General features: G+C 32.0%; 3 protein-coding genes across 4 annotated transcripts; 2 read left to right on the top strand and 1 right to left on the bottom strand.

The window, feature by feature from the left end:
- Positions 1 to 4,839: 4,839 nt before the first annotated feature.
- Positions 4,840 to 5,976, top strand: LOC108334937 (glycine-rich cell wall structural protein 1.0). Its single transcript, XM_017570857.1, has one exon. It carries the CDS (start codon positions 4,840 to 4,842, stop codon positions 5,974 to 5,976), a length of 1,137 nt encoding a protein of 378 aa, XP_017426346.1.
- A 4,465-nt stretch (positions 5,977 to 10,441) lies between these two features.
- On the top strand, positions 10,442 to 10,858 carry LOC108334935 (probable inactive linolenate hydroperoxide lyase). The gene has a single exon (XM_017570855.1). The coding sequence runs from the start codon at positions 10,442 to 10,444 to the stop codon at positions 10,856 to 10,858; it is 417 nt and encodes a 138-aa protein (XP_017426344.1).
- Positions 10,859 to 12,031: 1,173 nt separating this feature from the next.
- On the bottom strand, positions 12,032 to 13,445 carry LOC108335395 (uncharacterized). Of its 2 annotated transcripts, XR_001832735.2 has the most exons (3): positions 12,895 to 13,445; positions 12,545 to 12,821; positions 12,032 to 12,420 (listed from the first exon to the last, which is right to left on the bottom strand). XR_001832735.2 is itself a non-coding variant. In XM_052869934.1 (2 exons), the coding sequence occupies exons 1-2, from the start codon at positions 13,192 to 13,194 to the stop codon at positions 12,765 to 12,767; spliced, it is 357 nt and encodes a 118-aa protein (XP_052725894.1). In that variant the 5' UTR covers positions 13,195 to 13,445; the 3' UTR covers positions 12,032 to 12,764. The 2 variants fall into 2 exon arrangements, 1 of the variants encoding a protein (XP_052725894.1); XM_052869934.1 differs by having other exon boundaries at positions 12,032 to 12,821.
- Positions 13,446 to 13,854: the final 409 nt, after the last annotated feature.

The raw sequence follows: 13,854 nt of genomic DNA, 5'->3' as shown, positions 1-13,854 counted from the left end.
ATTTTGCCACATTAAAATGGCAAATATTATTTTTTATATTTACTGATATACTTAAATAAGATAATTATTTAAAAATATCAATAAAAAATCTAAAGATATACTTGTCCTAAATTATTTTCTATCATAAAGATTTATCAATTATCAAAGGTTCAAAAAAGGAATAGAGAAAATTGCAAGGTTCAATTTTGGTTGATTATTCCCTCTTTTGGTTTAGCTAAACTTCTTCACTTTTTAATTTTTTTTTTTTACTTTTTCATTCAATGCTTGGATTTACTTTTTTCATGATTTTGATCATTTTTTATTCTTGAATTTATCTTTAAGGTGTCATGAATCTTTAATAAATTTATTTTCACACCTCCATGAATTTAACTTAGTTGTACTAAAGCACTTCAAAATATCTAAAGAATATTTATGCAACAAAAAAATTATTTTTAACATGTTTTTGTATCTCATGCTCAATAAACTCAATAATAACAAATTCTAATTAAAACAATCTATGAAAACACAAAAACCAATTAAGAATCTAATATTAAAGGCTAAATAAGGACATAAATATACACTCATGACTATGATCAGAGGTCGAATTAGAATGTTGGTTAAGGGACATGATTTGATTTTTATATTGTTTAGTTGTAAATTGTAATTATAAGGTTGATTGTTTATATGTTAGTTCACCCCTATTTGTTTGTGTGTGATTGTGATGTTCGTATTTTTATACGCAAACAAATGGTAAAACAAATGTAGATGGATATGAACAACAATTAGGAGATGTATCGTGGTTTTAGTGGACATAGTTTTATTTTGGAACAATCTTTTTCTATTAGGTTTTTCCTTTTTAATAAAATCTATGTTTGTAAAACAAACTTCTTATTTTTTTTTTAGATTTCAAATAAGAGAGGAATATTTTTTTATTTTAACTATGTAATTTGTGTTAATTATAGATTTTAGTAAGTGAAAATTAGGGTGTTACATTTGTCATATATTTGTTCTAAAATTATAAATACCTATTATACCTTATTTTATTTTAGTTACTTTGTGGATAAAAAAAAGTTGTCACATGTATACATAACTTATAGACCATTTTAAATAATACTATTCATCACTTGAGCAAGGTGAGATGATGTCTCAAAAAGATAAAATTAGACACACACATGGGATGATGTCTAAAAAAGATAAAATTAGACACACATGTGCATGCTTTGCACCCACGCAGACTCGCACGTGTGCGCGTTCACATACACACATCCACCCATCCACACATACACACACGGACACACTCGTGCATACACATGCATACACACACACACACACACATACACACCCTCCTCCTCACACACACACACCCTCCTCCTCACACACACACAAACCCACACATACATACACACTCACAGACATACACATACACACCCACACTCACCCATCCATACCTACCCACACACATATATAATGTTCTTGCAATGCTAAAAGCACACTACAAAGACTTCATAAGAAGCTTATTTTATCTTACTCTTCGACTTCCTAGTTGATATGTCTTTAAATCTAGGTTTCGTCCTAAGTTGAAAGGGAGTATACCTATAAAACGACATTTCGACACTTAAGTCATGTATGGATGATTGTTTAAGATGATTGAAGATAAGTATGAATTGTGATCGTCTTAGCCATATACGTAAACTATTACATAGGTCGAGATTCATCTCAAGTACATGATATATATATATATATATATATATATATATATATATATATATATATATATATATTAATAAGTATTACACAAAAATTGGAAAACCAATTTATACCAAATTACAAAAATAAATTTATTTAAATTAGATTTTTTTTTCTATTCTCAAACCGGGATCCGGTATATATTTAATGTAGAATTAGATGTATTTTAAAAATAAAAGTATAACCAAATCAAACCACAAGTGTAACACCCCAAAATATAAAACATCTCACACACCAATTATCTCATTAATAATATAAACATTGTACATTGTTACAATAATCCATTTATGAGTAAAATGGTTCACACTGAAAATACATTATATTTTTTTTTTCACATAAATAAAAACACTCTTAATAAATTTTTTTTTCTTCTTAAAATTCTCTTCATTTTTCTGCTGCTTCCTCCTTCACTTGAATTGGTTCAGATGTCGTTCCCTCATCTGCTCCCGTATAACAAAAACATTATACGATCATCACAAAAATAAGATTTTACCGGCACAAACAAACAAGTAAGGGTGAGCTACCATGCACAATTCAAAGAAAAGCATGACACTATTAATATACATAATACATTCACCATAAATTCTTGTAAGATGCAATTATCATACTAGACTCTATTATCCGGATATAATGTTGATGGAAGTCTCGGGTGGTCATGCACTTGTGGTGATTTCAACAACAAAATTTTTGGCCAAATAGAATATATCATATCCCCCACAAGGTTAATCCATTAATGTCTATAAACATAGACTAGGACCTCCTACTACTCTCACCACATAACACATCCTTCTCTAATTGAGACTGGAAAATTATTAGAGTTTTAGGATCACCACCAACAACAGGACCCTCAACATCAACATATACACTAATACCATGCCAATTTAGAGTCTCTCCCCGAGACTCATACTATATTTCAAATGCATAATTTCATATCAATCATCACAATAAACATTCATAATAGAATTCGTACAAGATAATTATAAACAATTAACAATAATAAAATATTACTGTAAATGGTCATATAAGAATACAATAATTGACAATCATAAAAATAATCTTAATATAAAAATTTATGGGGAAACAAGAAGTTGAATCTGGCAGAGCCGGTTAGACAACTTCTAATCCATCCAAAAATACAATATAATTAAATAACAAGAACAATACATGTCTGGGGAAATAAGAAGTTGAATCTGGCAGAGCCGGTTAGACAACTTCTAATCCTTCCAAAAATGCAATAAAATAAATAAGTAAAGCAATAAATAGTTTGGGGAAACAAGAAGTTGAATCTGGCAGAGCCGGTTAGACAACTTCTAATCCTTCCAAAAATGTAATAAAAATAAGTAAGGAAAGAAATAAAAAGTTTGGGGAAACAAGAAATTGAATCTGGCAGAGCCGGTTAGACAATTTCTAATCCTTCCAAAATACAATAAAAATAAATAAGGAAAACAATAAAATGTTTGGGGAAACAAGAAATTGAATCTGGCAGAGCCGGTTAGACAATTTCTAATCCTTCCAAAATACAAAAATAAACAACTAATAACATACAAATGGCATAACATAATCAACATCACATTTTACAACTATCACACTTGGATATCAACACAAAAGCATACTCTCATTTAAATTCAAGATCATACAGAAACAAAATACTCCATATTCAAGATTTAAGATCAGACAAAAGCAAAATATAGCATATTCAAGACTCAAGATAATACAAAAGGAAATACTCAAAGTTAGCTCCCCTTACCTCTATTCCAGACTTAGTTTCCTCTTCTCAAACCGTTCTCCGGAAATTTCCAGAATTTCCTCTCTTCAACTAGAATTTCCTCCAACTCTCTTCTCTCACAATTTCACTAGAATTTTGGTGTAAATCTTCAGCCTCCCCCCTTGGCTATTTATAGCCAAAAAAATTTACTATTCATTTTTACTATTCACTTTTATTATTCATTTTTACTATTCAAAAATTATTTTTTATTCACCATTCTTATCTCTGAATCATTAATTCTACGTGGAGTGTTTTCTTCCACAATTTATTTTAATATTTTTTTTAACTATTCACTATTTACTATTTACTATTTACTATTCACTTTTCTTAAAAAAAATCCTAAATAAGTTATCAAAAATTTGAAGCTCTCCCTCTAGAATTACTATAATTTTATATCCAAAAATCTACATTTTTCTATCCATTAAAATTATTATTAATAATAAAATGCTAAAATTTACTATTATAAATATTTTTTTTCATGGGTCTTACAAATTAAGTTACCAAAATTTCTTATTAATCTTTCCACATTTTATAAACTTATATATTTTCCATTCACAAAGAAATTTATTACTACTAGTAATAAAATTATTATTATTAAAGTAAATATTTTTCATGGGTCTTACAACAAGTGTTAACAGAATTATTATTTTAATTAAGCAGTTGTATATGTAATTGGAAGAGCTAATCTAGTGACTAATCATAATTTCAATTCTTATTTAAAAAAGTACTTCATTTAAAAGATTTCTATAAGACAGTTACCTTTAATTTTAATCTTCAAGGTTTTATAATTTTTGAAAGAAAAATCCTTATAAAGTAGTGATGGATCAAAATATATTATATCCCTGACTTATAAAATAGCATGTAAAGGCACTTACCTGTATGCACGTGATGCCATTAATTAAAAAATTGGCAGAAAATTTTCAGTAGTTTCTATTTTACAAGAATCAAAATTAAGAAAATAAATTTAAACACATGTAGTATATTTATCTATTTTTATTTATTAATTTTATACTATATTAACATATGTTTGAATAATGAAATATTTTTTTATATTTATTCATTTTCTTTGGCGCTTTTTATTTAAGAAATTTTGAATAGAAAAATGCAGAAAAAGAAAGATCGAAGAATACGTTGAGAACATAGAGAAGTGTTGGTGTAGATAAGGTCAAAAGTTCCGGTGGAGATGGAGAAACGCACATGATCCAACTCCAACACCTCAACCATAGCTTCTGTAAGATCTTTCCATGGACACACTTTTCCCTTTCTCTTACAAATACCCATCTTTCACTTCATACAATCTAACCAATACAAATCACGAAGTTTATAAACATTAATTCATTCTTGCAACAATGGATTCCAGAAGTCACAACTCCTCTTCTAAGGGTCAAGATCAACAACATTCTCCCATGGACTTGTTATCTTCTGCGAAGAATGCAACACAATCTGCTATTTCAAATGCTGCGGGTAACATTGCAAATGCAGTTGGTGACAAGGTTGATGATTTTCTCCACCTTAATGACTCAACTACTGCATGGAACAAGTCCACCACCACCACCCATTCTAGTAGCAAGCTTGATAATGATAACCGCACTAGCAGTGGTTATGGGAAAATTGGTAAATCAGAAAGTGAATATGGAGGAAGTGGACGTTCGAGTAGCCATGACTATAAGTCTGCTAGTGCGTATGATGATGCAGGTCGTTCTAGTGGAGATCGTTCTGGTTTAGGTTATGGTGGTAATGGTTATTCTAGTGGTGGATATGGCGGGGACGGAATTTCTAGTGGAGGAGGTCTTTCCGCTAGTGGTTACGGAGGTGATGGAATTTCTAGTGGTGGAGGTCGTTCTAACAGTGGTTATGGTAATGGAATTTCTAGTGGTGGAGGTTATTCAAACAGTGGTTATGGTGGTGATAGAATTTCTAGTGGTGGAGGTCGTTCTAACAGTGGTTATGGTGATGAAATTTCTAGTGGTGGAGGTCGTTCTGAAAGTAGGTATGGTAGTGATGGAATTTCTGGGGGAAATCGTACTAGTGGTGGTTATGGTGGTGATGGATTTTCTAGTGGTGGAGGTCATTTGAGCAGTGGTGATGGAATTTCAAGTGGTGGAGGTCGTCCGAGCAGTGGTTACGGTGGCAATGGAATTTCCAATGGTGGAAGTCATTTGAGCACTGGTGATGGTATTTCAAGTGGTGGAGGTCGTTCGAGTAGTGGTTATGGTAATGGAGGTCGTTCTAGTAGTGATTATGGTCACTCTGGTGGTGGCTATAGTGGTGATGGAATATCTAGTGAAAAAGAACGTTCCAGTGGTGGATATGAAGGTGATGGAGGTCGTTCTGGTAGTAGATATGGTGACAAAGGTTGTTCTGGTAGTGGTTATGGCGGTGATGATGACCATCATTCTGGTGAAAGATCTTGGAATGAGAGTTATGGAAGTGGTGGATATGAAAATGATAGTCATTCAAGAAGTGGATATACTTATACAAATTAAATATTTGAGAGGCCTTTAGTAATGTTAAAAAACTAGGGGTAACAAATTATACATATAAACTTATATTTTTAGTAAAGAAAATGTTGAAAATTGAACTATTTTGACTTGTCAATCTGTCAAAAAATGAGTGGGTCATGTTAGTCCATTATATTAAAAGGATCCTGATATTTTAACAACAAATTTTAACAATTTTTTGACAATGGGCCACATGTCATTATTTTATTGGTCTGTTTGAATTTGTTTTCAGAAAAATATTTGAAACTAACCCATCATAAGCCACCACCTCAGTGTTGTCAAAAAATTGTTAAAAAAGAGTTGTTAAAAAAGACATTTCCATATTAAAATGGATTGAAAATTTTGACCTTTACTTATAAAAGATGGATCAACAAGTTAATGGACTAACTTATATTTTTTAAAATTTTGTTATATATATTTATATTTATGTATAAATATTGAAAACATATTTAATTATATAAATATTTTCTAAATACATCTAATTTTATAAATATTTTTTAAGTTTATTATTTTGAATAAAATAAAATAATTATTATATTTACATATTATATTATTCTATTATAAGTTACAATATTATTATATATTTATATATTTAAAGAAATATACTAAAATTTTATTTTTTATTTTAATTTTTAGTTAAAAAAATGAATCAACCTGCCTCAATTTGCACAGGATTGAAAACTCCATCCCCAAATATTAGCATATTAATGGACTTATTTGTACCCTATCTAATTTACAAATAAGGTCTTAGTTGAGTTTGTTTTTATAGTCATGTATTAGTTTTTGTATAATATAATTCTATATATTACCATTATGATATTCTAGCTAATGATTTTTAAGGTGGTGATGTTTCAACCATTTGCTCTCACATGGAAATAAAAGCTAAAACTATTATTATGTCGTGAATGAATAATAATATACATATATCTTTTAAAAAAGTAAATATTTATTTGATATTTCTTTAGTTAACATTCACTTCGTATCAATGTCTTTCTCTCTTGACGTAAATTAGGTTTGGATAATAAAAAGAAAAAAAAAGAAATATATTCTCCAATGAAAATTGTGGTTGTAGACAGAAAGTAAGAAATAAATAAAAATAGTTACAAGTTTAGGAATCGTTCATGTGATAAAATGAAAATATGAAAATTGGTATATTTAAAAAATACGGAAGTAAACTTACGTTAAGAATGAATATTAATTAAATATTAAAAAATATTTAAATATCTATCACTTATTAAAGAAAACGCATTATAAATCAGGTAATTACTTTCATACATTTTGTAAAATAATTACTTGTTTTCTATCAAATAAACAAGGACAGTGAAGTAATTGTATAATATCATGATGTTTTTATTTCTCTTTCTTGATCACATTAAAATATATTATATTTGGAGATGGATCCCACAATCTATCTTTTCTTTTTTTCACTCTTTCTTTAGGTTAATATGAAAAGTGACATTGAAATATGAAAAAAAAATGATTCTAAGATACCTAAAATGAACTAATGATATTGAAAATATCTTGAAGAATGATTTAGAATGAACTCTAACAAGATTATTTAATTCCAACTTTTCTTATGGACTTGTGTTAGACAATCCATAATATGCTATACATTTATAACTGGTGAATAATTGGATAGTTAGAAAACTGCGTACTAGCAATGTGATCAATTTTGTTTCCCGAAGAAAGTCTTAAGGTTGTGTTTGGATAACTTATTTAGCTTATAATTTTACTTTTTATGCGCTTGTTGTCTAATATTTTTGTTTTTTATTTACATGAATGTTTTATAGGTTTCGTAATTTTCTTAATTATGTTGTTTACTATTCTAATACTTTATGAAAATAGTTGTCCAACAAAACTTTTCTCAACCTCCAAAAGAATAACACATTTCAAGTTCCTCCCACATCTTTTCTCAACCTCCAACAATGAAATCTAAGCTAACTCTTCACCCTTCTTTCATCTTCGTTCTGTTGCTCATCTTAACCATTGCTCCGATCTATCTTTGTGAGAATGATGCTCGATACACCAACTATAGTAACGCTTTTACATGCGGAGATACCAAGCTGGATCTCAGGTACCTTCTCCGAAGAAAACAGAGATAGTTATTGCGGTAAAGAGAAGCTCACGTGTGAAAAACAAGTCCCCATGATAACCATCAACGATGCCAAGTACCGTATTCTTGATTGGCATAATACAACACAGACAATAACAGAACAGCTCCTTTGATAACGCTCACTTTCAATATGATCACCAATACAATGATCTTAGTAACGTCACGCTGCCCTTCCAATTCACCTCCCTCTTTACCACAGACGGATCTACTTACTCAAAGTTGTGGTGCTGATAAAAATGTCTACTACACTCCCCTACCTGTACCTTCTACATGGGGAGTTGCACGGTTGTGGTGATTCCAATATTTGAAACCAACGCTTCACTTGTGCTTGAAAAAACAATAATTGATGCGTTACAGAATGGTTTTGAGTTGAATTGGGAGGGAGATAACGGGGAGTGTGAGAAATGCAGTAATTCTGGTGGAGAGTGTGGAGTTGATGAAGGAGATGGATTAATAAATGCTTCAAAAAAAATGAATGTTTTATAAATTCATTTGACTAAAAAATGTTTATTTTTCTTTATTAATTTATTCATTAAAGCATGATCCTTTTGTTCTTGTTTTTTTTTATTTAAATAAAAATATGACACATTTATTGTTATATATAAAGAAAATGAAGGAAAAAAAAAGATGAAAATGTTGCTAACGCATATGATTTATGAAGATGTTCATGCCAAAAAATAATTAAAAGACAACATGTTTTTTTATGCTTTTTAATGTAGGCCCAATGTCTTAAGGTCTAAGCATTGTGTATGCAATCTCACAAGAAAAACTTCCTAAAACTAAAATCAAGGTCACTAGAGCTATGGTCCTCTTCACAGCATTTTTCACAATAGTTGAGATGCAACTAGGTGTGAAATTACATGTGAAGAGAACAGACACTGGATGGAATTCTCATGATAGCCAAACTGGAAGTAGTCCAGACTTGACACCGCTACGCAACCCCTCTAATTCTATGTTGCACTCAGACCCGGGTATAGGGTCTCACTCATGATATGCACAATAATAATAATAATAGAAAAGAATATAAATAAATTACAAAAATAAATAAAGACAAACATATATAAATAAGGAAAAAAAAATGAAATTAAATAAAATAAAGAAAAACCACATCAATTTTGCACATTTAATTAAGAAGGCCTGATTCTCAAATGTCCCCAGTGGAGTCGCCACCATAATTTATTATGGAAAAACTATGGAAAACCAAAAAAAATAAGACATGGTCTGCGAAAAGTAGATTTTTAGGTTCGGGATTCGGTTACGCATAAGAAAGGTGTTAGCACCCTATCGCGCCTGCCCAAAGACAATACCTTTAATTAAATGTAAAAAAGGTTGACGTGGTTTTTTTTTAAAATATTTAGTTTTCCCTAAAAAAAATAATATAAAGAAACTATTAAGAGACAAAAAAATATTTTTTGTTTTACGAACCCGACAAGAATTGAGCTTGGTCCTACGTACATCCATCTATAATGGACAATCAGGGATCACGTAGTTATTTATGTATTTTTTATTTTTAAAAACGGGGAAAAAATCATGATTTTTAAAAGAACGTCATTTGTGTATAAAAAACCTTTAGAAAAAAACCTTCAAATTGCAACAAAAAGATAAAAAAAAAAGGTGTGAAGATGACGTACCTTTTCAGCTTTCAATACTCCCTAATTCTTCCTAGGTAGTTTCTGTTGGCAGAATTCCTCTAGCGTGATAATTTATTTTCTCTATACTCTCATACCTTTTCTATCTCCATTATTTCATATAGTGTTTCTCTTTTTTTTTTCTTCTCTATGACTGAGTGCGAATATACACCCATTATAATATTATGGAAATTGACAACAAAACAAAATAGGGAAAGAAATGATCATTACCAAAAAACAAATTAAATAGTATTCAAAACATTGATTATCATTTGTCAGAAAATCATATTTTCCTTTTTAAAACAAATTATATTAATATACTATTTTAATTATTTCCCTATAATTATTAGGGTAATATTAATTCAAATTATTATCATATTAAACTAATATTTCAAAAATATTAGGTTTGATATTAAAGTTATTATTTTATTCCTTTTTACTCACCATTAATTATTATTTTTTTATTTTTTTTTATTTTGGTTTAATGTCTCGGTAGGTCCCTATTTTTGGCGTGAATCTCAAATAGGTCCTTTTTTCTTTTCGGGGTCTCAATTGGGTCCTTTTTTGTGTAAAATTGCAGCAATTAGGAGTCTGCCGTCAAATTCAACAAACGGCCGTTTAAATTTGGCCTACGTGGTATGGTGAGTGTATTCATTATCTGACGTGGCATTTAAAACAAAATTTGTATTAAAAATTTGGCCTACGTGGTATGGTGAGTGTATTCATTATCTACGAAACGCTGCGTATGAACCCTCCAGTTCCGCTGCAGTTCGGTCGCGCTCGGAAGGACTTCCGTTTGACTTCTCACGACTCCGTTTACGACGTGAAGAAGGGGGAGTTGCTATGCGGCTTCCAGGAGCTCGTAATGAGAGACTCTCTCATCTTCGACGAACCGGACCTCTTTAAGCCGGACCGGTTCACGAAGGAAAAAGGGGCCCAATTGCTGGACTACTTGTACTGGTCCAATGGGCCTCAAAGTGGGTCACCCACTCTGTCCAATAAACATTGCGCCGGCAAGGACGTTGTCGCCCTCACTGCGGCCTTGCTTGTGGCTCACCTGTTTCGCAGGTATGATTCCATCACTGGCGATAGCAGTTCCATCACTGCCCTTCAAAAGTCTAAGTGAACTCAAGGCTAAATTTTTATTTCCACTTGGAGATTCTACTTAATCTATGCACACACGTGCTGATAATGATATCTTTTTATCCAAGAGTTTAAATGCAAGATTATGCTACTCTTTCATACCACTGTCATATATCTTTTTATCTTTTAATCTGAAGTAAAAGTATGACGAAGCTCGTTAAAACTAAGGTTTGCATGGACACGTGACATAAAGTGCATAGTGCTTGATATATTGATTTGAGATATTCCCCCAAATTCCCCTGAAGCTCAACATTATTTTTTGGCAACTTTGATAAAATGATTGGTGATATTCTTATCTCTCTCGATAGACTTATGTCCATGTTATGTAAATTTATTTTTGACAAAAAAAGGCAATAATATAATTGCTTATTGGCAAATTCCACATAAGCCATATAACAAGTCTGCCCTTTCATACTCTCTCCGTCTTAATGACAAATCTACATAATCCGACCGTGGAACAAACAAACTTTGGTTCAATGCATTTTATAATACAGGACTTGTTTGAGTAATTCTAAAAGAATTAGACAAAAATAAAATAAATTTTTTCTACAAGTTAGAACGAATTTATGTACACTTCAAAAATCATTTTCTAAGAAAGCTAATACAGAATAATTTCTATAAACTAATTTATGTATAAATCAATTTTACCTTATTGTAAAACTAACTTTAATATCTATGAAGAAATTTATCTAAATATGTCTCCATAAATCCTTCTGTTAATAACTAAAAGCTGTAGAAATGTTTCAAGGCTATTGGGCTTAGGTTAGTATTTCTCTTAATTTAGAATACAAATAGGCTAAGCCATGATACTCTTGTTTTATTGCGAGTTTCATGGTGAATGCTATGTGACAACCACATGTAACCAAGCAAAAGGGGACCCTGGTAATTAATTAAAAAAAATTACTTTCACAGTATCAGTATACAAGAGACTAATATTTAATTAAGGAAAGTTACAGCCTAATTAAGCTAGGGCAAGCCTATTGAATATTGTTTATGCCGCTTAATAAGTCCCCGTATGATTACTTGATGCAACTTGAGAGACCCAGAACAGATTTCAATCCAGAAGTAGCAGTAATAACGAAACAAAGAAAAAAGAAGAAGAAGAAAGAAGTTATTTTGAAGAAAGAAGAAATTAGTAAGATATTGAAGGCAGAAAAGGAAAAAGGTAAAAGGGGTGGAATTGAACTAGAGGGAAAGTATATATACATTGGGGAATGGAAATGATGGGTTGGGAAGAACAATCACAGACGCAGGGAGTGCAAGAAGAAGAAGAAGAATGGTTGAGGAGTTCGACGAGGTGCCAGTAGAGAGGAGGACCCACTATGTAGCCGGCAATGGACAGCGCCGCCACCCACAAACCAAACCTCACCACAACGCCGCCACAATTCAAACTCATCTCTCTCACAGACTCACCATACCACGTAGGCCAAATTTTTAATACAAAATTCGTTTTAAATGCCACGTCAGATAATGAATACACTCACCATACCACCTAGGCTAAATTTAAACGGCTGTTTGTTGAATTTGACGGCAGACCCCTAATTGCTGCAATTTTAGACAAAAAAGGACCCAATTGAGACGCCGAAAAAAAAAGGACCTATTTGAAATTCACGCCAAAAATAGGGACCTACCGAGACATTAAACCTTTTATTTTTATTGATTTACTTACCCGAACAAAATTGGGTGCGGATAGAGACCACCGAACTCCTGTCCACGATACATCTCAACAAGCCGTCGTCTGCAATGAACAGCCCTATGAAGCGCGATAGGGCCGATCGCCGCCCTTGTGTTCTTTCTCGAAGAGCCCTCCGCCAAAAAGCCAGGATGACCTCTCCCGTTGCGGTCCGTCCCCATTTCTTTTTCCCTAATATCTTCTTCCTCGACATCCTTCATAATCTCATCCGTTGTCTAGTCTCTTTCAATCCTTTCTTTATCTTTTTTAGTTTCTACAATCAAAAATTAAAGAAAAGTTATTCCAAACCCTAAAATAATAAAATATTATTTCCCAACCCTCCCTACCACTGATTCAGGGGCGGCAATATTCTTAGAGTTCAAACTCGGCGAAGCTGCGGAATGAGACACTCCTCCTGCCGCCCAACTGCAGAAGTGGCAGCCGGGACCCTCTCTTCGGAGAAGGGTTGGAAACGCAGCCGCGGAGGACGGGGAGTTGAGGTTGGGCGGAATGGGGACGGAAGAGAAGCCGCAGGTCCTCCTGGTTAAGCTTCTTGGCGGAGGCTCCCCGGAGAAAGAACACAAGGGCGGCGATCGGTGCTTCATGGAGCTGTTCACCGCAGAACACAGCGGCTTGTTGAGATGCATCGTGGACAGAAGTTCGGTGGTTTCCACCACTGTCGTGGGATCTGTCGTGGGATCAGCGTGATCGTGTTCCACCACTGTCGTGGGATCAGCGATCGTGTTTGGGAGGCGTTTCTGTTGGCGTTAGGTTGTGGAGAATTTGCCGTGGGTTTTTTCTGACTTTCACTCATTTTTTTAATTTCTTTTTGAATCTTTCAGAAAATGGGTTTTTTCTGACTTTCACTCATTTTCTTAATTTCTTTTTGAATCTTTCAGAAAATGGCAGTAGCGGGCTTTGGGTTATATATATATATATATATGTGAGAGGGAGTATTTTGAACTTTAACCGCGCTAGAATTAATTACCCTAAATAATTATTAAATAATAAGTATTTTTATGTATGTTTATTAGTTTTTTTAAAAATTAAAATATATAATATTACATTTGAATATACTAAACACTATTGTTAAGTCACGGTGGTTGTGAAAAATTGTGTAAAAGTCAGATTAATGATTAAATAATTTCTGAGCATGACCTTTTTTTTTTCTGACTTCGAAAAAATTTTCTTTTTTGGTTTTTTTGAAAAATTAATAATTTCATTAAGTCGATTTTTTCACTTTTTTTTCTTTTATCTTTTCCTTTTAGATGTGAGAATAAAGATTCAGCAGGGTGTTGCAGATTCAA

Source organism: Vigna angularis, chromosome 10, assembly GCF_016808095.1.
Source record: "Vigna angularis cultivar LongXiaoDou No.4 chromosome 10, ASM1680809v1, whole genome shotgun sequence".
Lineage (NCBI taxonomy): Eukaryota > Viridiplantae > Streptophyta > Magnoliopsida > Fabales > Fabaceae > Vigna > Vigna angularis.
This window is presented reverse-complemented; position numbering and strand designations above follow the sequence as displayed.